General features: G+C 31.9%; 3 protein-coding genes across 4 annotated transcripts; 1 reads left to right on the forward strand and 2 right to left on the reverse strand.

Annotated features, from left to right (window-relative positions):
• Positions 1-10,026: 10,026 nt before the first annotated feature.
• LOC108489581 (uncharacterized) lies at positions 10,027-12,735 on the forward strand. Of its 2 annotated transcripts, XM_017794230.2 has the most exons (5): positions 10,029-10,383; positions 11,151-11,252; positions 11,886-12,027; positions 12,124-12,170; positions 12,294-12,735. In XM_017794230.2, exons 1-5 carry the CDS (start codon positions 10,297-10,299, stop codon positions 12,510-12,512), a joined length of 597 nt encoding a protein of 198 aa, XP_017649719.1. In that variant the 5' UTR covers positions 10,029-10,296; the 3' UTR covers positions 12,513-12,735. The 2 variants fall into 2 exon arrangements, with proteins under 2 accessions (XP_052876013.1, XP_017649719.1); XM_053020053.1 differs by lacking the exon at positions 11,151-11,252 and having other exon boundaries at positions 10,027-10,383.
• An 85-nt stretch (positions 12,736-12,820) lies between these two features.
• LOC108489580 (mitogen-activated protein kinase homolog MMK1-like) lies at positions 12,821-16,698 on the reverse strand. Its single transcript, XM_017794228.2, has 6 exons — positions 16,165-16,698; positions 15,929-16,058; positions 14,764-14,901; positions 13,819-14,151; positions 13,480-13,660; positions 12,821-13,278 (listed from the first exon to the last, which is right to left on the reverse strand). Exons 1-6 carry the CDS (start codon positions 16,401-16,403, stop codon positions 13,103-13,105), a joined length of 1,197 nt encoding a protein of 398 aa, XP_017649717.1. The 5' UTR covers positions 16,404-16,698; the 3' UTR covers positions 12,821-13,102.
• Positions 16,699-17,394: 696 nt separating this feature from the next.
• Positions 17,395-23,517, reverse strand: LOC108487354 (uncharacterized). Its single transcript, XM_017791671.2, has 8 exons — positions 23,217-23,517; positions 22,409-22,478; positions 22,109-22,268; positions 21,629-21,710; positions 20,557-20,773; positions 19,342-19,406; positions 18,513-18,779; positions 17,395-17,774 (listed from the first exon to the last, which is right to left on the reverse strand). The coding sequence occupies exons 1-7, from the start codon at positions 23,307-23,309 to the stop codon at positions 18,525-18,527; spliced, it is 942 nt and encodes a 313-aa protein (XP_017647160.1). The 5' UTR covers positions 23,310-23,517; the 3' UTR covers positions 17,395-17,774; positions 18,513-18,524.
• Between the last annotated feature and the right edge of the window lie 1,700 nt (positions 23,518-25,217).

A 25,217-nucleotide genomic window follows, 5' to 3' on the forward strand; every position in this document is an offset into this window, starting at 1 on the left:
CTCGTTCACATTCAGCCTTTTTAGAGCTCGTTTTCAATTCATTTTGCATTTACCATTCATATTGCATATCATTCTTAACATCATCAAAGTAATTCATTATAACACCCCCTAACCTTTATCCGTCGTCAGAACAGGATTATAGAGCATTACTGGACTTTTTAGATCAAAAACGAACATTTGCATAATCATTTAACATATACATCATAATTTAATCATATTGTCCCTCTTTTAAACCTTCGAGGCCTAATTAGAAACAAATCAAGACCAATTCGGGTACTCTAGAAATTTTTCTTGAAATTTCAAAATTTTTCCTAGGTGCAGGGGTCGCACGCCCGTGTAGCCATTAGACATGCCTGTGCCTCAGGCCATGTCCTACCCCGTGTAACTCCTTGACTTAAGTCACACAGCCAGCCACACGCCTATTTACTAGGCCGTGTGCCTCACACGACTAAGACACACGCCCGTGTCTCTACGCGTGTGAAATTACCTGAGCATTCTGTTTTGAAATTTTTAAGTTGCAGGGGACACATGGCTGAACCACACGCCCATATGATAGCCATGTGTCTCACACGGTCCAGTCACACGCCCATGTGCCTGGCCGTGTGGACTCAAAATGAACCTTATACATCAAGTTTACCAACCCTGCAATCTTGAACAACAAGCAATTCAAAAACCAATCATTCAACCAATCCAAAACATAATTAAATACGTCTAAAACATGTCCAAACAATCAACCTAATGACCTAACCAATATAAATTCATAGATACTTTACATATATTATCAAAACAATTCATTTAACACCATACAAACCAATTCTAAGTTTATACCAATTTTAATTCAAAATAATCTATATTATGATCATTCATTTGCTAACTTAAGCATGCCATAGTTTAGCCTCAAAATAACATACATATTCATTTACATGAGTAACCAATATCATCTTATAATATCATATACATTCACTTTCCAAAATGACAACTTAAGACATCCTAAGTAAATGCCATTACCAAAAAGAAATATACATCACCACGTTATGAGATCGGGATTGTTGTGGATGTCGAATCGACGTTCAACTTTAACATCTAACCTGCGCATGAAAAACAAACCGTATGCTAAGTATGAACTCAGTGGTATTTCTATAATCCGGATGCTTTAAGGTAAATATTAAATCATATACATTATAACATACGATATGCATAATCATATAATTAATCATTTCATAGATAAAGCATTTATAACTCATTCAATTCTTTCCAAATTGCTATCCTAGATAGCTTCTCACAATATGAACACAATTCATATGTTTCGATCCATATTTCAATTCATCATTCAAAGTCAATCATAACTTTGTTTTATTCAATTTAGTGCCTAAAACTAGGACTAACATAACTCTCAATTTAAAGCTCTAAATTGAAATTCGATTTCACAATTATCCATTAGGGACCTCTTATTTCTTATTTCTAAATTCAATTTTAAATTTTATTCATTTTAGTTCCTAATGTACAAAACTATCAATTTAGCTTTGCAATTTAGTCTTTTTTCACATCTAAGCTTAAAATCTATCAATAACACGTAAAACTTTAATAAATCAAGAATGGACGTTTCCTAAAACTTTAATAGTTTTATAAATTGGTACATGGGCTAGCTAATTCAAGCTCTCATAACCTCAAAAACATACAACTTTTAATAAAAAAACTTAATTACACTAACCAAATTGTTGTCAAAAGCTTAAAACCCTTAAAAGCTCCCTTATTTTTCTTTTAGTGTTTAAATCGTTGTGGAAGATGAAGATAAAGACCATTCTACTCTTTCCTCTCACTTAAAATCCCTTTTATACTTAATTTAATCTATTAATTAACTTAATTAATCTTATCTTTAACTAAACAAATTTTAATTAATTAAGTTAATTAACATATAATGTCACCGTCCACTATCATGCTTTAAAATTGGTCTATTTACTATTTTAGTCCTTTTTTTAATTGCAATTTAAGTCCTCAAGACATTTTTTAATTAAAAACTATAGGGATTGAACTTTACAATTTAATCCTTAAACCCTAAATAAACACAATTTCAACTAAATTTATTATCCAAAATTCAATTCACCAATATAATAACTCTGTAAATTTATTAAATATTTACAAGCTCAGTTTACAAAAACGGGTCCCAAAATCGCCTTTTTCAACACCACTGAAATTGGGTTGTTACAATTCTCCCCCTTAAAAAATTTCGTCCTTGAAATTTACCTAGAAAGAGGTGGGGATACTGGAATCTCATTGTCTCTTTCGATTCCCAGGTCATTTCTTCTATGCTGTGACTAAGCCACAAAACTTTCACGAGTGGTACGTGTTTATTCCTTAGCTCTTTTACTTCACGAGCTAATAGTTCAACCGGTTCTTCTTCATAAGACAAATCAGGCTAAATTTCAATTTTTTTTATTGGAATAACATGAGATGGATCAAAATGATATTGTCTGAGCATGGATACATGGAATATGTCATGAATCTTTTGCAATTCCGACGGTAAGGCTAGGCGATATGCAACAGATTCAACTCTCTCGTTGATTTCATACAATCTGGTATACCTAGGACTCAATTTTCATTTACGAGCAATGCTAGGAACCTTTTTCCACAAAGAAACTTTCAAGAATACTTTATCACCCACTAAATACTTGATATCTCATCATTTCAAATCAGCATACAACTTTTGCATATCAAACATTGCTTTTAATATATCCCTAATCAACTTCAATACATTTTCAGCTTCCTAAATCAATTCCGGCCCAACGATTCTTCTTTCGTTCAACTTTGACCAATAGATAGGCTTTCTACATCTACGATCATATAAAGCTTTATAAGGAGCCATTTGAATGCTCAACTAGAAACTATTATTATACATAAATTTAACTAATGGTAAATAACGTTCCCAGCTAGATTCAAAGTCAATAACACGGGCTTGCAACATATCTTCCAATATCTGAATGACACGTTCTGATCAGCCATCAGACTAAGGATGGAATGTTGTGTTGAAATTTAATCTCACAAATAAATATTTATGCAATTGTTTCCAAAATCTTAAGGTAAAACGAGTATCTCAATTGGAAATAATAGACACAAGTATACCGTGAAATCTAACTATCTCATGAATATAAACTTCAGCTGGCTTTTAAAGTGGTCTATTAGTTCTTACTGCTAGAAAATAAGCAGACTTCGTTAGTCGATCAACTATTACCCAAAAATGAGATTTCTTTTGTTCGGTTAAACCGATAGACCACCACAAACTCCATTGTAATTCATTCGCATTTCCATTCTGGAATAGAAATAGGCTGTAACAACCTAAAAAGAACTTGGTGTTCGGCTTTTACCTGATGACAGGTTAGATATTTAGCGACATATTCGAAAATCTACCTTTTCATTCTAAGCCACCAATACGATTCTCGTAAATCACAATGCATTTTTTGCACCATCAGGATGCATAGCAAAAGGGTTATCGTGAGCCTCGTCTACAATCACTTCTTTCAATTCAGCATCATTGGGAACACAAATTTGTTTACAAAATCTAAGGAAATCATTTTCATCTACACTGAAAATTTTAACGATGCCTTACTAAACTAACTCCTTTTTCTCAGACAATTTTGAGTTAATCGAATCGATTTATTCGAGTTATTCGAATTATTCAAGTCAACTCGAATAAGAAATTTTGGATTTTGAGTTCAAGTCGAGTTGAATTTTTCCAATTCGAATAACTCGAATAATTCAAATGACAGATTAGTATAAATAACCTTTTGGTCCTTGTCAATTTTAAAAATGAGCAAATTGGTCTCTCTCTTAACAAAGGCTACAAAATAATCAAAATAATTTTCAAAATTCTAAATATTTATAAAATTCTAAATTTTGTATTTTTAAAAAATTATAAAATTTTAAAAAATCTAAAAATATATAAAAAGTTCAATTTTAAAATTTTATAAAATAATAATTTTGGAATCTAATAAGTGATTAATGATTCAAGTTTATAATACTAAAATATCTTATTTTTTATTATTTTTCTTTTAAAAAGTTATCAAATATATATGGTTTCAAATTTATGGACTCTAACATGGAAATAGTTATTTTGTAACAAGATTTAAATTTAACATTATTAATTTTTCTAATTTAACTAGAACAATTTCACTCGATTCGACTGAACGGTCACCCTTAATTCGAGTTATCCAAAAATCCAAATAAGAAAAGGCAAAACTACGTCGTTTTGATAAATGTTTATCTTTTCTAAAGTTAAAAGTCAAAACTATTAAGTTAAAAGGTAAAACTATTTTGTTTTGATAAATGTTACCCATTAGTCTTACATTCCTTCCCGAATCTCCCCACTTTCCCTTTTTTCTTTACTCAAAATTAATCTAAAAGCTTGTACTACGTTTACTAGTTAAATAATCAGCCTATGTAAACATAACATTGAGTATAAAAAATAAGATTCGTTAACTTGACTCGACTCGATTCAAAAAAAAATCAATTTGAGTTTGGTTGCTAAAATAGGATTTGTCAACTCGACTAACTCGAAATTTTTTGACTCGATTCAACTCGACTCGATTGAATACTCACCCCTAATAGGAGGTATTTAAGACTTTTGTGATCAATATAGATATGACATTTTTCTCTGTACAAGTAGTGTTTCCATATTTTTAAAACAAACACAATAGCAGCCAACTCTAAATCATGCATCAGGTAATTGCATTCATGCGGTTTTACTTGTCGAGACACATACGCAATCACCTTACCATATTGCATTAACACACAACCCAATTCATTCAACGAAGCATCACTGTACACCATGAATTCTCTCCTCGATTCAGACAAAATCAAGATCATGCCTTTAACGGTAGTATGGCTTCAATTTCTTCTTATTGGTTTGACATCTGCATAAATTGTAGATATAAAGGAACATTGAATTTAAATTACATTATAAGTGGGGATGGCAATTCGAATTGCAGATTCAAATATCCACAGATATTTGATCCATTTTTTGCGGCTTTGGATATTGTAGATTCAGATAATATTCATATTCAGATTTTAAAATTACCATCTACTTTGAATTCAGAGCTACTGCAAATAAATACATCGAATATCCAATAGTTTGCATTGCTTATTCAAACAATGAATAGGTGTAATAGCCTAAATTTTCAGTGGTGTCGGAACAGTGATTCGAGATCACTAAATCTGAAAAATGAGTAGAAAATATTAATAATTTAGTGAATATAAGTTAAGTGTGAAGTTAGGAAAATTTTTGAAATAGCGAATAGTGTACTAGAAAAAAATTTTCAAAAATTAGAATCGGAAATGAGATATCGAGAGTTTGAAATTTTTAAAACGAGACATAAATATTTTTATAAATATTTATGGAGTGTTAATAAGTTAGTATTAAAGTTTCGTTAAGAAATTTTAAAGTTTCGATAGTTAATTGAATAAAAAGGATTAAATTGTAACAAATGTAAAATTATGGGAAATGATTAAATAGCTTAAATGATAAAAGAAAGAGGGTTTAAAAGGGAAATAGACCCAAGGTCTATTTGGGCTGGACGGCAAGAAGCATAAAATCAACAGGAAAATTGATGAATTAAGGGCAAAATTGGAATATTGCAAAATTTACTTAATAAACCTAGGACTAAAGTGGAATTATCTAGATTTCTCATTATTTTTCTACATTCTCATCAGAAAAAACACCATAGAAGGGTTTTCTTAAGCTGGTTTTTCATATTTTTACTGCAAGTAAGTTCAATCCTTGATTATTTCTTGAAATTTTTGTGTTTTTATGACTTTTAGAACTAGGTCCACTTGTTGTATTCATTAGTTTTTGATTCTATGAAAGAAATTGGAAGTTGCTATGAATATGTGCTGGAAGTATATGATGATTTAGCATGGAATTAGAGTTTTAAATTGTTTATATGCTGTTTTTATTGAAAGAATTGAATAGAAAGTGAATGTTTGGGACCTAATGGTGAAAGAGTTTGAAGTTAGGGTTGTATGTGGAAATTATGAATTTAAATAATTGTGAAATAACTTATAATGTCTAGGTAAAGCATTAATTAGGAAAAATTAGCTTCATTAAGGGATTAATTGAGCAAGGACTGAATTGTATGAAATGTGAAATTTGGGGCAAAAATCGAAATCAACATTTGCACTAAAACAGTTTTGGACAGCAGCAGTAGTTTAACTTTGAAAAATCACCATAAATTTTATAAATCGAATTAGAAGATTAAAAATATATGAAATTAAATCTTATTGAGTCTAGTTTCTCATAGAAGAAACGGTGTAAGCAACGGAATTGTAGATCATGAGATATAATAGATTTTGTGAGAGAATATCAGAATGATTTCGGGTTCCCCTATTCTGAATTTGGAAAATCATCAAAAATTGGAGAAAAATAATTAGGGGCTTAAATTTATATTTTTAAAATACTTAATGAGTCTATTTTCAATAGAAACAAACATGGACATCATCTGAATTCTGTACGAAGAGATAATTAATTTTTAGTGAAGAAGGGTCAGAATTGTCAGACAGCAGAACAAGGGTGACTTTAAAGAATAAACTGTACTTATTGGCTGAACTAAAAATTCTAAAAATTTTTTGATAAGAAGATTTATGATTCTAGTTTCAAGGAAAATTAGCGGATCCTAATTTGGAGTTTTGTAGCTAAAGATAAAAATAATTTAGTGACTATGATACGGATGGACAGCATTGGAATATACATAAGTAAATAATTAAATTATAGATAATATTACTTATAAGCGGGTTGAAGATGAAGTCAATACTGATAAGTGAATAATTTTACAATGATAGATCGAGAACCCGAAGCAAGTCGAGGAAAAGAAAAAGTAGCTGATTAGTCCCTGAACTTTCACAAATTTTGCAAATCAACCCAGGTAAGTTCATATGGTTGAAGTTTAATGATTATATGTTAATTTTATGAATTATATAATGTAATATGTATGATGAAATATATTTATTGATAAATAGAGAATAAAATAACAACCCGAAAATCGAATAAATGATTAAATTGAGCGGAATGTCAGATTTGAGTACTTCTGATCAATGACAAGTGATAAGTGGTAGCCTCAGCTACACTTATCTGATCAGTGATAAGTGACAAGTGGCAAGTGATAAGTGGTAGCTTTAGCTACACTTATCTGATCAGTGACAAGTGATAAATGTGATCAGTGTAAGACCGTGGCAGGACTATGACTTCAAAAGGTGATAAGTGATCATACGCAAGACCATAGTTATACTATGGCAAAGTGAAAGTGAAGTACTCAATTTTTTGTAACCATTCTCTAATTTGGTTAAAGAATGATATGTGACAAATGGGCCCAAAAGAATTAAAGGAAATGGATAAGTGGTAGTAAGTTTATACAAGGGAACTCACCAATAGCTGTGGTTGACAGGTGAATTTAATAATTGTGTATATTGTATAAGTGTATAAATATTTGGTAAGATTTATGTTTTATGCCTATGAACTTACTAAGCTTCTATAAGCTTACTTGAGTGTAATCAATGTCTCTTATAGATTGACGTGAAAGTATACGGAGGATCGGATCAACACAGAGGATCACACTATCCAGATTATCTCCGGTAGCTTTTGTAAATTTCTTTTTGATTTATATGGCATGTATAAGGTTTGATGATTATATAAATACTAAGACTTGTTTAATAAATATACATTAAAGTAAAGAATGATGAATATGTTAAATAGTATAATTATAATAGTAGTATAATTTGGTATCAAATTGATTGAAATGAATTGGTTGGTTGGATTGGTCTCGGTTTTAAAATTTGCAGGGAAGGTTAGATATTTATAAAGGGGTTATATTGAGCAAAAAAAAAAACTTTGGAATTTTGCGAAAAATTTCCTATGGTTTCGATTTAATTCTGGTTTAGTCTCGAAGTATGTTTTGGGCTTTGGAGGCCCATCTAAAGGACGCCATGACATGTTTTAGTAAATGAATAGTATTTAACTCGTATTAATGGAAAATTAATTCGGTAAACTCCTGTAATGCCTCCTACTCTATTTCGGCGACGAATACGGGTAAGGGGTGTTACAATAGGGATTTGGATTCAATATCTGAATCCACTAGTTATAAAATGCTTATAATTTTGATTTTATATATATAAAGAAAAAGAATTTTAGTAGATTTGAATAATCAAAAATTATTCAAATTTAGATTTTTATTAATTTGAATGTTCAAAAATTATTCAAAAGTTTGAAATTAATTTTTTTTTTAGAATTTAGATAGCTTACGATAATAGTATTTAACTCGATTTTGATAGTAATACTCAAACAACTTGGATAATAAACAAATTTGGATTTTAAGCAAATTTGTGGGTTCAAATAATTAAAAAAATGAAGATATTCGACCCATTATTATTCCTAGTTATGAGATTATATTAATTAAATTAAACGAAATCAACAACATAGTACATAGTTTATCGAAGTATTCAATTCTCTAACAATTATTCCTCATATCAATACCAAATCACTCTATCATTATGTTGTATGATCATAATGCTCAAGCAAACTAATAAATTACAAAATGTCATAGGTATAAAACATTTAGAAAGTAATAGATTTTATGATTAAGAGTTCTACTTTTATCTTCTAGCAAGAGTGAAAGTGAGAGGTTTAGAGGTTATTACAATGAATGGAAGTAGATACCACCCCTGCAACATTTAAATTACATGGCAACCATTCACTTCCTCATTCCCTAGTCTACACCCATTGCACAATGCTCTATATAAGCAAGCCAAAAGGACAAAATCCCAACTATATGTACTGACCATTTATAAATTTGATAACAATGGGAGATATATTATATGAACTAAGTTGCTAGACTTTTTTGGCATTTGTATCAACACAGCGTCGACCAAGCAAAAAATGTATGCTTAAGCATGACAATCAATATCAATAAAGGTTGGATTCTCTAAGAGCTACTAGAATTACCTTTTCAACAAATCTAACTTCATCAAAAGCCTGTTGAAATAAGATAAAAGGTTGATATCACTATAAAAGCTTCGTAGAGGATATGCCTTGATTTGTGCTCAAAACTTCCCATTACAAGACACTCATCCATTAGAAGCCCCGTCAACAATATTACATCTTCTAGTTCTAGTGTTATTGTCGCTTCACCGCATGGGAGATGAAATGTTTGAGTCTTTGGTCTCTATCATTTAATTAGAGCGGATAAGAATAATAAAATGTAAGTAACTCTGACAATCTGACTTATATGGTACAAACTGAAGTTTGTTAATTGAGGAACGATTCTCTCATCATGCAAATTTATATTCATATGACCACGAAGTAGAGTTATAAGAGAATATTCCATTGTCATTGCATTTCAACCAACATCTCCTTTTTCAGGTTTCAATAAGTTGAAAGTCTTTATGGTACGATTGATAGTTGTACTTGGAAGATACTTATGTATGTAAAGTTTAGGATAAAAGGTAGAAAACGATTTATTTTAGTTTAATATAAAAAGAACTAACTAATTTGATTGTTTATTTATAAACAAGTTTATGCTAAAATTTTTAAGTGAAAGTCGACAAACGCAATGCAAGTGCCAAAACTTCAGTTTTGTGTCTATTAAGTTTTAATTAGGTTACTTATTTTTTAATTTTAAACTAAATTAAATTACTGTTATTTTTAAAATTTTACATTAAATTAAATTATTAAAGGTTTATAGCCCGCCCAACATGTTGCATGTTAGGATTTTTTAATTTTAAATTAAATTAAATTATTAAAATTTTATAATTGTCACTTTCAGTGATATCGATTCGAATATTTGAATTTATATTTATCTTTAAGAATACAATGTATAGTACAATTGTAACAAATATTAATAATGAAATATATAACATGAAAGTAAAAAAAAATCAATTTTCATTTTAGTTTGTATTATTTTATTATAGATTTCTACCAATGGGGATGAGGTTTTGTAAAGCTCGTCATATGATTATGGTTTTTATTATTTTCTTTCATTTTATTGTGTTATTTTCAGATAAAATACTGAATTTTACCTCATAACTATTTAGCTCCGGAACGAAAAAAAACAAAGAAAGAAAAACTTGAGATTCCTCTCCCTCTTTCACCCAAACCTCTCTCTGCGCTGAATACAATTCCCTATATTCTTTCTTACTTCAATATGGGGTTTTTACCCTTAATATCTTAAATCCAGAAAACAATTTCTCTCTTTCCTTTTTCTTTTTTTTTTTAATTTCGATTTTTCTGGGGATTTTTGAATCTGGGTATTTCTGAAAATGGGGAAAAACCAAGCCTACAAGGCTATGCAAAGAGCCAGGCTTGGCTCTTCCTCTGCTGGCCCTGAAGAGATCGAGGATGGCATGGTTTGTACCCTTCCTTGTTCAAACAATTCTATATATAAATATTCGATTTATGATAGTTACCTGCACTTATTTTTACGTCTGGGTGCTTTTTATTTCTTGATTTATTTCCATTTCATTTATATTGATGGATGTGTTTCTTGGTTGGTGCGTCCAATGTTTGGGAATTTACTTTTGGAGTCTTCTAAAATCTTTTTTGACTTATCTTGTGTCAATTGTTAGGTTAAATCTATGTAGTTTATTCAGTGTTGATAGTTGGAACTTAGAAGTGGTTTAGCGAAGCATTAATATTATACTCTTACTAATTGTTCAAATATCGAGCTCAAATTTGTCGGGCGTGATGGCATAGAGCTTTGCAAATAAGAGTATGTTATTTGTTTTAGTTCAGTGTAATATTGATTTGATGATGAGTCGTTCTATGAGGGAGCTTATGGTTTTGGATTCATCACTGTTTTTTTCCTATTTCCTGCTAATCAATGTGATCAATGTTATGCTTCTTTCAAGTATGCAATCATTCAAATTCTTACAAATTTGTTTTTGGTCTATACCAGTTTAAGTTCTTTTTTTGCTTGATAGCTATTACGTTTGCTAACTTTGAGTAATTGGATGAAGTACTTAAGAACATTCTGCAAATCGATTTTTGATGAAAAAGTTGCTTTCTTTTATTTTATTTTATTTTTTGCACGAGATTGTAGAATTTTATTGGAAACGCTAGTTGTATTCTTAATAATATTCGCTTTCTGGAACATTTCTGATGAGGAGAATCGCAGGTGGATGGTTCTTTTCATTCACCAGAGTGGCATGCTGCTCGTTTGGCCAGTCTTAAAACTTCTCATACAGTTACGTGGGAAGAGTTCAAAAAGAAACAAAAAGTAAGCTACAGAAAAGTTTCCTCCCTTGCTAAAGTAAATGTATTCGATCTTATAATGATTCATACTGATTGAATCCTGTGTTTCTGTTATTAGACATGCTATGCAAATCTATATACAATGGAAAATTTGTTAAGAATCGATTCCATATTTTTTTATAAACTTAAACGACAAAATCTCTCAAAAGTGATCCAAAAAACCTACCTGCTTCCTTCTTAATTTTAGTTGAATGTAATTATGTCATTACAGAAAGGGGGGGAAACTATTTTAGCGGTCTATCAATTTTGTTCTTTTCAATGGATCTTTGTGTTTGAGTTAGTTGCTAAAATATCGTCCAATTAAGCATTATTTGTCAATTACAGCCACGATACTAGTTTCAAACATTAGAGGCTGAGCTTTATGCAACCAAAATTCAACAGCTGGGAGAAATTAAATCAAGAACAAAGATGAGGCACTAAGAAATTGCTGTGTCGAAATTACCTGTTCATTTGCTAAATATTATGGCCATGGAACTATTCTCCGAACTAGTCTGGTTGTTTAATTGTATTGCTAACCCAGCAGTTTTTGGTAATGATACACGACCTGATTCATAAGGTGGGTTTTAACATTGTTTTGTGTATTTTGTTGATATGCTAGGAAGATGCATTGAGAAAAGGGGAATTAGAAGCAGATACGGATCGAATGATGCGAGAGTATAGAGCTCAGCTAGATGCTGAAAGGGCAAGCAAGCTTGCACATGGTAGAAACCACTCCAGTAGTAAATCTAGCCATAAAAAGGGTATGTGTAAAAGGCCTTAAAAAGGCTGGTATTCTCACGCTTGTGATTTAATTACTGTCTTTTTCTTGCTCTCTAAGGGTGTTGAATACATTGCAGATAGAAAAGACAAAGATTCAAAGAAACGCAGCAGCAAAAAAAGAAAGGTTTGAATAGTTTCTAACAACTTTGTAACAGTAATTTTACGTTTTGTGTATCATCCCCTGTTATTGTTATTATTATGAAAATGTGAACTGAAGTGCACTCATTAAACCTTTGATTATATGAAGCGTTCAAGACGGAGGTCTTCTGAGTCAAGCTCCTCGAGTTCATCCTCAGAATCTTCGAGTAGTGATGATGAAGAGAGAGAATCAAGAAGATCCAAGTCCAAGTCTAAAAGAGAGAAGAAAAAGAAGCACAAATCAAGAAATAAGAACTCAAGCACCGAGAATGAAGAAGGTGAAGGTCCAGTCCCACTGTCAAGATTTTTTGGTAGTGTGAAGAGTTAAAATGGTATGTTAGAAGATACTAAATTTGTGTACTTGATACTGAATTTCTGCAGTAGAAAAATGATTTTTCTCCCATATTTTCCGAATGGATTGAAGGCTTGTAATGATGTTTAATTCCCCTTTTTTCCTGCTTCATTTCTACTTTGTAGTCGTCATTGATGGATTGTATTCATGAAAATCTGGTAAATTTCTTCCACCAATCTCTATGCCTGTTAGCATTTAATGGTACTCTCAAGCAATGGAATATTGATAGTTTGTGCCAATGATGTAGCATTTAATGTTTTGTTCTTTTGATATTAGTTTACACATTGTAAAATCGGAAGTAATGCTATAGAAAGCAAAATCTTCAGCATCTTCCATTTACAAATTAGAACTCATGATACTGAGTGAATGCTACAAAGAAAAACATCAATCCAAGAGATTAAGAGTGAAATCAAAGACAGCCTATACAAACACCAATGCAACGGTAAGTTTTTGTTTCCTATCCTCTTCTGGAAAGAACATGTATGTACAGGAAGAAATCAATCACCAATTTTCACTACGGCCATCAAAGCCACAATTAATAAATGGCATGTCGAGTAAACGACTCATTACTGCAATGAATAGTCTGGGTTGAATGCAAGTGCCTCTTCATATACTAACTCCTTCATCTGCGCCATGGTTAAGGCATGCTGCTCAAAGTCAAAGCTAAAGGGGATCATGCAAACAGGCTCATCGCTTATGTCATGCAGTGCCGTTAGATAGGGGTGAGCAAGGGCCTCCTCAACTGCAATATATAGGAATTACAATCACATGGCTCCCAACTTCCAACTCAGAATGAAACACATTGCAACAAATCAACTAACCTAATTATGACCATTTTGCATGGATTGGAAAACTTATAGTATAACACACGCTGAATAATACATGATGTGCCGCATAAGAGAGAAAAAGAATGAAAGAGACTATTCTTTTGCAACAAACTCACCAGTAATCCTTTGTTTAGGATCAAATGTTAACATCTTTTGAGCAAGATCAATAGCTAAAGGATGGACATTTGGGAACTTCTCAGAGAAAGATTGTCGGGGATAGTTAGGAAGTTGTTGAATGTATCTCTTAGCATTTTCATTCACGTATTCCATTTCAGCCTCTGATGGAGTGCCAAGTAGCTGCAAGGCAAAGAGTTAAGTGCACACAATGAAATATTAAAAAGCATTTTTTTAGTTCACCATTTCTTTTTCCTAAAATGCTCATTGCACCCTATTTAGCAACTTATTTGTTTTCTTTTTATATAGTTTATATGGGTTGCAGGATAAAAGCAATTTACCTCCAACAGCAATCGCACCTGATGCAAATGATCCCTTCCCGGAAATAATGGCTTCCGAATAAACAGTTCCATAAAAATGCAACCCACTGACCACATATCAATGGCTGCAGAATATTGTGAAGAATATAGCAGCAATTCTGGAGGACGGTACCATCTAGTAATAACATACTCTGTCATAAAATCACTTTCAGTGTTGACACGAGCCAGTCCAAAATCACATATTTTCAAGTCACAGTTTTCATTCACGAGAAGGTTGCTAGGTTTTAAGTCCCTATGTAGAACATTTGCAGAGTGTATATACTTCAGGCCACGTAAGATTTGATAGATGAAATACTGCAAAGCACAAGGAAAGGTGGTTAATTTGATTTCAAGGTACTTCTAGTCGTTGCTTCTATGACAGTATAACTTGGTTTTTCGCTCGGAAAATTTTAAATTAAGAATGTTAAATATAGGATGAAAAAAAAAGAAGGCAAAATTTACTAGTTTATAGAACAGTTATGTCAGAAAAATGGAGTTGCCACATATTCAATGTTTAAACAAACCCCCCTCCCAACCCAAACTAAATAAGCATAGATATTTGCTTTTAAACCTAAAGTGCATACTGTCTCACATCAAGTATGAACTTTTTGAAAATTAGAGGCTTGAGGCACAAAAATTAGCTCTCTGAAAGCCTAAGAAAGTTCTCTATAGCATATTTGTGTCAAGCACAATAGAAGGGTGATGATTGCTTTATAGCAACTGATATTACCAATTCAATGAAGTAAGGAGATAAAGTGATTAGGAAGAAGAAAAGTTCTGTACTGGCTAAAGGCTTGGATTGGAGGGAGCAAAATTAAGGATCTAAATTAGCATGGTCAACTAGAAATAGCTGCACAGTAAAAACTTTAGCTAGTAATTAAAGGAAAATGACTATCATTAAAAGAAACCACGTGTATTTATTCCAACCTGATAATGCTCTTCATTGAACTTTTGATTACAACAGATTAGCTGATGCAGGTCAGTGTCCATCAGCTCATATACAATATAAACATCATTAAAGCATTCCCTCTGAGGAGGTGGAATTACATCCCTGATTGCAACAACCTGCATTAAATACGCGGATGAGACCAACTCACAATGATAACAAAAGATATATCATTCTCTCCCTCCCTCCCTCTCTGTATGTATATTTATTTTCATATGCTATAATTAACAATATAAATAACCTATGTTGCCAACAGCACAAGGGAGAAGTGGTGTTAAGGCACCTTGTTGGCACCCCAATGACTAGGGTTCAAACCCTATAGATGTAATCCCCATCCCCCGCAACTTAACTGCGTACAAAAAAAAAAAAAAAACCTATATTTGTGTCTATTCACAACTAGAGAAAAGAATTGACACAAAGAAAGAACATGTTATAACTAAATAATGTCAAGGGTTGACATGATAAGCTAAGGTTTAGACTTTTAGAGAAAAACATTAGTGGTAGCATTACAGAACACAAATCAAACAATATATTTCATAGATCTTAACAACCAAACAACTGAATTCAGAAAGTACAACCATTGTAAGATGGAATGAAACTGTTTTAAAACTTGAAAGTGCAATTTCAGTTGAGCGCTTTGAGGTTTTTATTAGTAATCCAACATCCCCGTCTAAAATAGTAATAAAATATGCCAGAGTTACATAGAAAAGATCTTACTTTCTGTTCTGCGCTTAAGGGAGGTTCTTAAATGCTGGTCACTACCAATGTAGCATGAGTGGCATGCAGTCTCTTTGGTAATTATAGAAACGTATTAATTATGTCTAGGGAAAGAATTAGAAGCCACTGGCATATGAAATAATAACCGGGCATATATCCTAAGTAAGCATTTGATATGTTATTAATTATGTTGCTTTGACTTTTTTCCTCTATCCCCCCCTTCCCCCCAAAAAAAAAAAAAGTACCTCATATTGAACGCTTCAAAGTGTAAAGGAAGTACGGTTCTGATCCTCCAAATATAGCAAATAGCTTTAAAAGGGATTCGAATACGCCAATAACACAGCCATTGACAACAGAAAAGTAGTAATAACAAATGAATTGAATTAAAAGCCAGTTAAAAGAAACCAAAAAAAGGTTACACTGACTGACGTTCTCATGGGCCATGTAGCGAAGCAGCTTGATCTCACGAAGAGTTCTCTTTGCATCAACCTTGTTACCAAACGCATTCACTATCTTCTTTATTGCCGCGCTTTCATTTGTCTCGGAATTCAACGCAGAACTTAAACCCAAATAATTGAAAAGGATCAACAGGATGACAAATCTTTAACTAACAAAAACCAATCAAATAAGAAAGAAACTAAAAAAGAAAACAAGAAGAATATTACCAAACGGTGCCGTAGGCATCTTCACCGATGGGCATAATAGGGGGTTTATATTTAGCAGTGACCTCGAAAATGTTGCCGAAAATGTTATACTGAGTAAACCTGCCGCCATAGCTAGGAGTGGCGGGAATTTGCATCCGGGGAAACATTAGAGGAAGTGCATTTTGGTAGACAGGTTGCTGCGGCGGAGCTGCCTCCGCCATCTGGGTGTCGGGCGGCTGAGGTCGCCCTCCCCCTTCCATTCTTTTACTTTGCTGGAAAAAGAGTAAGCAATTGGGGTGGTTGAGTAGACTTCGGAAGGATACTTAGCAGTCAATTGAACTGCTTGTTTGTTTTCTTTTTCTTTCTTACGCTGAAATTTATTTATCGTCCTTAAACAGTAAGACTGGCGCTGGCGTGGCGTGGCGTGGCGTGGCGTGTAAATTCTTATACGGATCGGTCCGGGTTGAGCCCGAAAACTCGTTTTCGCCGGAGCTTGGGCTGGCCGTGTTCGCTGAATTCAATATTTATTTTATAATTTAAAATGTTAAAATTGAAATGATTAATAATTCCGGTAATTTTATAGATCAAAATATCAAAAACTAATATTTTATTTTTCAAAAATTAAATGAGTAATAATTCAAGTCGTTTTAGTTATAAAAATCTTGCTTAAGTTCTTGATGTTTGATGAATGAAATTTTTCAGTTTTAATATTTTAAATATATTTGATAATTAAATTTTTACTTAATATAAAATTTTCAATTTTCAAGATAAAAGTATTAAACAAGTAAATAGATGGTATTTTAATATATATATATATTAAAAATAAATTGTTTTAAAAGACTATATAAATTATCATATTTAACTTCATTCCAAATAAATTCAAAGTATATAAAATATTATATTAATAAAATTAAGAATATAATTTTCAAAAAACAAGTAGTTTTACCAAATAACATAGTAGTAAACGTTTACTAACTTATCAAATAAATTTTAATATAAAATTCATTACTATAACTTCAACATTTAATTTTCCAATTTATCCAACAACCATTTATTATTTTCATTATTATTTTTGTAGAGAGTATCTCTATTTTTTATCCTTGATTAATTTTGATATTTTTATGCAAAAATAATCTTGATGTTCTTTTAAAAGGATAAATTTAAGCCTGTAGAGATAAAACATAAAAGGACTGTAAATAAAAATAGATTTTAGAGAATTAAATAGGTTTTAAAGCTTTTGAAGAGAATAAATTTAAAAAACTGGTATAGTAACCCAGATACCACCAGATAAGAGCTGTGCCACTTACAAACTTCTTATGGGTTTTAAATGAACAATTTGCCAATGACAAGCATTTAAGAGTGTATGCAACAGAGATAACATGATGATAGCACAATTCTTAATGATACAGTACTCTTACCTGATCTTTAGTAATTGATATAATTATTTTTGTACTTCATATTTTCTGCTTGTGCTGGGTTTAGATGGGGGAACCACCGGTTTACCAACTAAATTTGCATTACTATTACTAGGCAAAAGTCTCAACGCCATTGAGTTTTCCACAGTGTTGCTCTAAGTTCTGCTCTTCCCCCCTCCAATTACCGATTGGGAAAGCAATTCCTTTCTTGAAGATCTGGAAATCAAGCATCTATCACAAATTAGTAACACATGAATGATAACTTGCGTTTTTTTCTCCTATATCAATTTTAAAAATAAATGTCAGAAAAAAGAAAATTGAGGTCGAAATGTTGACCTGATTAATCTTCAAGCACACTATAGGGACATCAATGATCAAACAGCAAGAGAGGGGATTTGTTTCCTCTCTCTTTCCCTTTTAGGAGGGGGGAGGGGTATTCTTCAATTGTTTCAGAAAAAAACATAGATACGACTGCAAGGCAGTACAACCTACCATTTCGTGTCAGTACCACGGCAAGCTTTGTATTTGACCTTAAGGCATTAACATGGTAACAGCTGTGTATAATTTCTGCAGTCTCTTAACATAGAAATAGGACATAAAAGTCGTCTTGATATGAATTTGTTGTCATCTGAAGTTCTTCTAAACATATCTTCAGCTATTTTCTATTTTTTAACATCATTTTATTTTCACGACATGTAGGATCTTTAGTTTATGCATAACTTTATTAGGCAACATTTCTGTCTTATTTATTTGCACAAAGAAGCTTCCTTTGAAACTAATGTCCATACCTTTGCATTGCAGTTTAAACTTTAAACCATTTAAGAGGTTTCATTTTCTAAATCTTACACCAGAATGAGTTCATAAATGTAAAACCACTTAACATAGGACAGAACATGGGAGAATACATGACAGGAATAAGTTGTAACATGGGACAGAACATGGGAGAATACATACCAGGAATAAGTTCTACCATGCAAATGCTGGAAGGACGTATGTTGGATATGCATCATATTTGGCTGCAAGGGCCTTTACAGAGGATATATCTGCAACTTGTCCAAAACTATCCAATCCAAGTTCAGTTGCATGGATCCCTCCAGTGGTAAATGCTGACTGGATTCCAGCTGCATTTGCACCCTTAATGTCATGATGAAGAGAGTCACCTACAGCAATAGAATCAGAAGCTTCCATACCAACCATGGCCATGGCTGATTCATATATTATCTGAAAAGGAAAAACAGGTGTAAAAAAATGACAGTTCCATAGGGAAAATGTTCGTCGAAATACAAGATGAAAGAAACAGTGATATGAGGAGAAATAGTGGCACACCATCCATTAACATTTGAACATAAAGCACTCATGTTACATGCTTAACGGGTTGCCTTCTGATGCTAAAGTGCAAAATAAGATAACCATCCACTTAATAAAATTAAATAGAATAATCATAGAGAAGATAATTAAGTCAGTTAAAATAACGAAACATTATCTGACAGTATAGATCTATCAACTGCATTTATTTGAACATATAGGCATAGTTGCTTGGATATGATAAGTTTTAAATCCTAAACAAACCCACAAACAATACCAGTTACTGACTCAGCTAAATTTGTTTAACAAGGTGAAAAATTGTGAATTTATATATTAAGATAAAACTAGGAGGACAAAACAACCAGGTAATAAAATCCTATGACAATCACAAAAGAGGTATTATGTCCAAATATTTAAGATTGGTAGAATAAACTTGAATGCCTGTTTATTAGAGCAAAGAACAAAATGGCTATATCACCTTATCTGGTTTCCCCATCCATTTCACTTCACCACCAAGCTTCTCATATTTGGCTGCTAAGGTACCTAACGCATAAACCAAAATGAAATTAAATAACCCCAACCACAAAAATCCAAGGGCATAGAGGGATTGCAGGAGCAGAGAATCCATATAACTGCTGTTTTTTCATTAAAAATTTGAAGATAGAAAAGGTACTTATCATGACTTCAGAGGAAAAAGTATATTATTTTAAAAAAAAAAATTGTAGCGTAAGAGCATCAATCATCTAAATAAGTGGCAAGATTCAAAATTTTAACCGACAAGAATCACCATAAATGAAGTTGGTGTAAGGTTTCTTTAAGAATTCAAATCTTACAACTCTTTGGATTTTTTGGCATCCAAGATAAGTTTAACTTCTTTCATGTTCTCCATAGACTGAAGGAATAAGCAAATTGTTGAAAGATCACAGAAAAACCTTTGTCTAGAGGAAACTGCAAAACCTTGACAAAATAGGCCTTAAACAAACCTTAGCACTGCCTTTGAGAGTAAAATAAACAGAGATCTCAACTTAATTATTTCAAGATGATAAATCAAGTAACATTCCTGGAATATAAGAGTATGCAAAAATGCACACCCTCATTGTAAGATGAAGTGCATTGCAAGAAAAATAAAACCATTTTTATGTCTCTTTTAATTATAAAATACATTTTGGTTCAGAAAAACTTCATCAAAACGTGAAAGAGGAAAGCCATTTGCACGCTCATGGGAATAAATGTCAGAATATTGGTAGGAATCACAAAAAATGAATTCAAGAAACCAACCAAACAGATTTAAAACCATAAATATTCCTAAGTATATGAAATTTAAAAAGAAAAAAGAAACTTAAGTGAAATTAACACGTATAAAATTGGTAAGCATTTAATAGGTGTCAACACTGTGAAGGCAATATAACTGGGGAGATCAGAAGAACAACTGAAATGACATAAACAGAAATAGAATGACCTGCATTGCACAACTAAAAAGGAGATGGCTTTGAAATGCTAATACAAATAAAATGTATTTAACAGTAGAAGATGATGATGATTGTCTGCTTCTCAGTTATTGATGTTTTGTTTCTGGTTCCCGTAGTGTAAATGTAAATGTGGTTTAAAATTACTGCTATTGTTTTTTGAGTGAAAACTTATTGTTATTGTTATTCAACACACTGTTGCTGTTACGTAAATCTTTACCGCTTACCAGGCATAATACTCAAAGCTCTAGCTTCAACAGTCACAAAGTCCGGATTAGCTACCACCATTGGAATCTTTTTAGTTGCACAATGCTCTAATATTTTCTCAAGACCGTCAAGACTCATAGGACGTACCAAACCTGAAGGAAGCCCCAACGCTTCGGTGCCATGGGCTAAGATAAAATCAGCTTCTTCAACATTCTCAATAACTTGTAAGCCCAAACCCTACAAGAATAAATTGATATTTTACGGCATGTTAAATCAATCAAGCTGGCCAGCCATGAAGTCTTAGTACAACTGGTAAAGCAATGGAGAGGATAAAAGTATTTGTAATTGGGACACCAATGCATGGACTAGGTGTTTAAATCCTCCTTGAAAGCCAATGGCTGAAGTTGTAGTTTTTCAACAAAAGTCATTCAGTACATGGGGACATGTTTTGATAGTAAACAGGCTCTCAGTAAAGGAATTATTTGAGTTTTGGTGCTAATTAATTTATTAGGGCCTTTATGCAGACATCATTTAAATTCTTCAACCATAAATCCTAAACTTTGTAACTGGAATCTTCTCTGACCACAATCCTTAAGCACGTAAACTTTCTAATCTTCTTAAATGAGTTAGTAGCACAAAAAGCATTCATTTCATTTTAAAGTTGAAATGGTTTACACATCTCGTAAAGTCTCTTTCATATTAAACTGTCCATGGCTATTGTCAAGCAAACACAAAATTATGGCTTGATTATATTAGAAGCTAGTCACAGAAAAAGGTAGCAATAAAACAAATGTGTACTTCTAGTGGACCACAGCAGCTATATTGTATTTGTATTCAATTTGATGATATGCATATGATGATTACAAACTATCCAGAAGTCAGAAGGTAAGACTTTTAGTTTACAAGGCATCTTGGATGTTTATTAGATAGTAATACAGCATAAATTAGGAATATGTGGTTTTAATGCTACAACCTTCAAATGAGAAAGAGGAGAGAGACTACATGAGATTTCTTAAACTGGGGATGCTATTTGTGTAAAGCAATAAATAGGAAGAAAGAATAATTAAGAAACACTCAAAACAGTTTGCATACCTCAAGAGATATAGCACCCCTGTCACTCCAGGTCATATGAATGCAAGACCTTCCAAGAGCAGCAAACCAAGCATTGTCCCTCCTGAATGTGATAAATACTGACAGGTAAACTCTCAAGATGTATGTTACAGGCTTCCAGAATAAGAAGTTAAAAAACAAAGCAGTATATAACACTGCAGCTGCAATTGCATAATATAAGCATAAGAAGGCGCATCTGGAAAATCCATAAGACAAATTATTTTCATTTTAAGGTTAAAAAAGGTTGCATAGTTTCTTTTCTTTTTCTTTTTTAATTGAAATTCTGTAAAACAGGAAATCTTTATTCATATTAGAACATTGCATGGAACTCAACAGGTAGATGAATTTTGCAGTATCACAAATTTGGTCCAACTAATCTAATGCACAATGATTTTTTTTTTAAATGTGTTATAGATGTTGGGGATTTCTCCATACGTAAGAATAAGATAAATAGGGGCAAACCTTTGCAAGTACTGATGTGTTAATTCTCCGCTAGTGATGGCTCCCACAAAGAGAGAAGGATCAAAGCCTAGGTTCTTCAATTTCTCTATTGTTGTTGATGCACGTCTTGAAGAATTACTTATGATCACCATCTTGGCACCAGTTGTTGCCAGCTTTTCCACTGTCAGCCATAAGGATTGTATCTTTTAGGGAAAAAGGATCGATAAAGCACTAACATGCATCTCACCTAACATGTGAAAAATTCAGTATATCAGCAAAGAAAAATCTAACCACACTGGTAAAACTCAAATGAAAACATACATGTTGAAATCACGCCTGGGTAAGGTTGCTTGCCATCGTGAAGGACACCAAATTGATCCAAGAACCAAGCCTAGGAATGACCACCAAGTTAACCAAAAGCAACGAATATCTTAACAGTATGTATTAGTATGAGCAAATACACTCAAGGTTGGCGTAACTACCTACATTTATGTATTACATAAGTTAATTTTAGAAGCCTGTTGTGTCAACCCAGCTATGTGAAATTTTAGAATCCAATCAGCAGTTCCTGGTCAATAAATCCTATACTATGCAAGCAGCTACTCTCAAGGGAGATTAAGTGGAAGTTATTGATGAATCAAATATTTCTATCTGTGACGCATTTCTATGAAGGTCTACGCGTATTTACAATACGGATCACGTTCCTTAAAATAAATCATCCAAATTAAGTGATTGCTTGACATTCAAACCGGATAGTTACGTTTGGTTCAAAGCAAAGCATAGATTTACAATCGAAGTTTAAACTTTTAACCTTGCAAATTCTTGCAAAATCAATTTTTGATTTCATCTCCAAAGGGATTTTTTTTTGCTTTCCATTTCCAAAAGAAAAGGCAAATAGCATTTGAGTTGCATTGAAATTTGAAAGAAAAGCCTAAAGCAAAATGAGGAATTAAATTGTTCAGAAGTTACTGTCAATGCTAAAAACCTATATGAAAACACTTCAATTGTCCAAATTATAACTAAAATTAATACTTTGATTAGCTAAACGCGACTTCGATCAACAAGAACTTAAAATACAAATTTGGGAGGGAAAAGAGAAAAACTTGGAAATCAACTACCATTTGAGTACCTTGAAACGACGCGTTTCGGCAAGGTGTTGAAGGCCATTGAAGGTCTGAAACATAGGTTCAACGGAAGGAGCAACAGAGCATTTCGCCATCATCTTCCTCTTGTTTCTTTCTTTTGTTTTCGATTTTTTTTTTTTACTCGTTCGCTCTACGACCTGCACTCTGAGGTGAATAAATTTCGATCTTTTATCAATTCTTTTAGAGGCTGATTTTTCCTCTAACTATGAATTTTTTTGCATTTTGTTACTTAACCTTTTTCTTTTACTCGTTTTCTCCACTTAACTAATTTTCTTTTCTTTTTTTCATTTGGGTACGTACAAATTCCTTCATTGTAAAATTTTAGGTTAAAATCTGTTTTTAGTCCCTGTACTTAAAAAAGTTTAAAATTAAGTTCTCCAACTATTTTGATATAAAAATCTTAGTCAAATCATTAAAATTGTAAGTAGTTTCCATCAAAACTTGTTAATCTAGCATGTTGATTAAGCTGCCCACATGTGACATGGAATATGATTGATAAAAGATAAATATGTTAAGTTGATACAAACCACTAATGACAATAATAACTGGATTAGGATTTTTAAATTAAAAAAGTTAACTTTTGAAGTATATGGGCAAAATGTTAATTTCTATAGAAGTACAAAGACTAATAGCCTAAATTTTACTTTGAAAGTTAATCGTGTTAAAACATATATGGCATATACCCAACTAATAAGAGTGTGCCAATTGTCTGCCTTTTCTATGTCATTGACGATCCGGTTATCAATTGTTGATGAAGTGTTACTATTAACCAATCATTAACCAATGTTAGATCGATTGTTATCAACATTGACTTTTTTATGTCATTGGTGATGTGGCTATTAATTGTCGATGAAGTATTACTATTAATTGATCGTTAACCGGTGTTGATTAGTTGTTGATCAACATTAACTGATTGTTGATCGGTCAACTTTTAATTTGGTTTTTTTTTAAACAAATTTAGTTTCTAAATCAACATAAATTAGTTTGAGTTTTTTGAAGAATATATAATTTTCATATAATCACATGTGTTCTCATTTGTTTTATAATTTGAGGTTGATCTTGTTTGGGCTAGGGTGGTATTCAAGTAAAATTATTTCAATAATAATGATTAAAGTCCCCTTTGGATGCAAACTCGAATGTGTGCCATGACTTTTTATCTAAATTTTTATTCAAATAGTATTTAATGTGTTGTTTGGATCTAACCAATGAGATAAGATTGATCGAACACACTAATATTTTTTTACTAGAGATGAAGGCTTCCTTGGATGGCCGTTAGCTCCATTTGTATTTAAACCATTTTTTGAGTTTAATCTCATTGATGAGGTGTTTGGATAATACCTTTAGTTGCCCAATGGATTGATTCTCACTATGCTACACATCCACTGAAGGTCTTTGTTTCAGTACACTCAACGCAACCCTTTCTATTTTTTTAACCTTTCCTTTCTAGTTTTTTAAGGTTTCCTTTCTATTTTAATGTCTAAAGTTGAAAAGCCCAAGCAATCCATCTTTAGATTAGGTTGGATAAATACTTATATTATATAATAAATTAATAATTCTTATAATTTATAGGATAATAAGTAAATAACAATTGAGGTGTTTTAATATTATAACTATCAGTTAAATAAGTATAAATATTATAATTGATAGATAATAAATAAAATATCAAAAGATACATTTTAATATTTTATTAAATGAATTTATAAATTTTCATATTTTAATAATTTTATTAAAGTAAAATAATTCAAAAACTTCTATTATATATCATTTCTAATCTAATGTCTTTAAAAGTCATTTTCTTTTCTAACATTATTGCTACTGATTCGTTTAAATCCAAACATATATCCCACCATTGCTTCTAATATCACCAGAGGTAAAGACACCATCTATCTAAACTAAGCAGAAACCTCCAATGGGTGGTTAATGAGTATTTTCTTTATAGAAAAAAATTTCTAGGAATTGAATATTTTATTTAGATATTTTTCATT

The sequence above is a fragment of the Gossypium arboreum genome, chromosome 10, assembly GCF_025698485.1.
Source record: "Gossypium arboreum isolate Shixiya-1 chromosome 10, ASM2569848v2, whole genome shotgun sequence".
In the NCBI taxonomy this organism is placed as follows: domain Eukaryota; kingdom Viridiplantae; phylum Streptophyta; class Magnoliopsida; order Malvales; family Malvaceae; genus Gossypium; species Gossypium arboreum.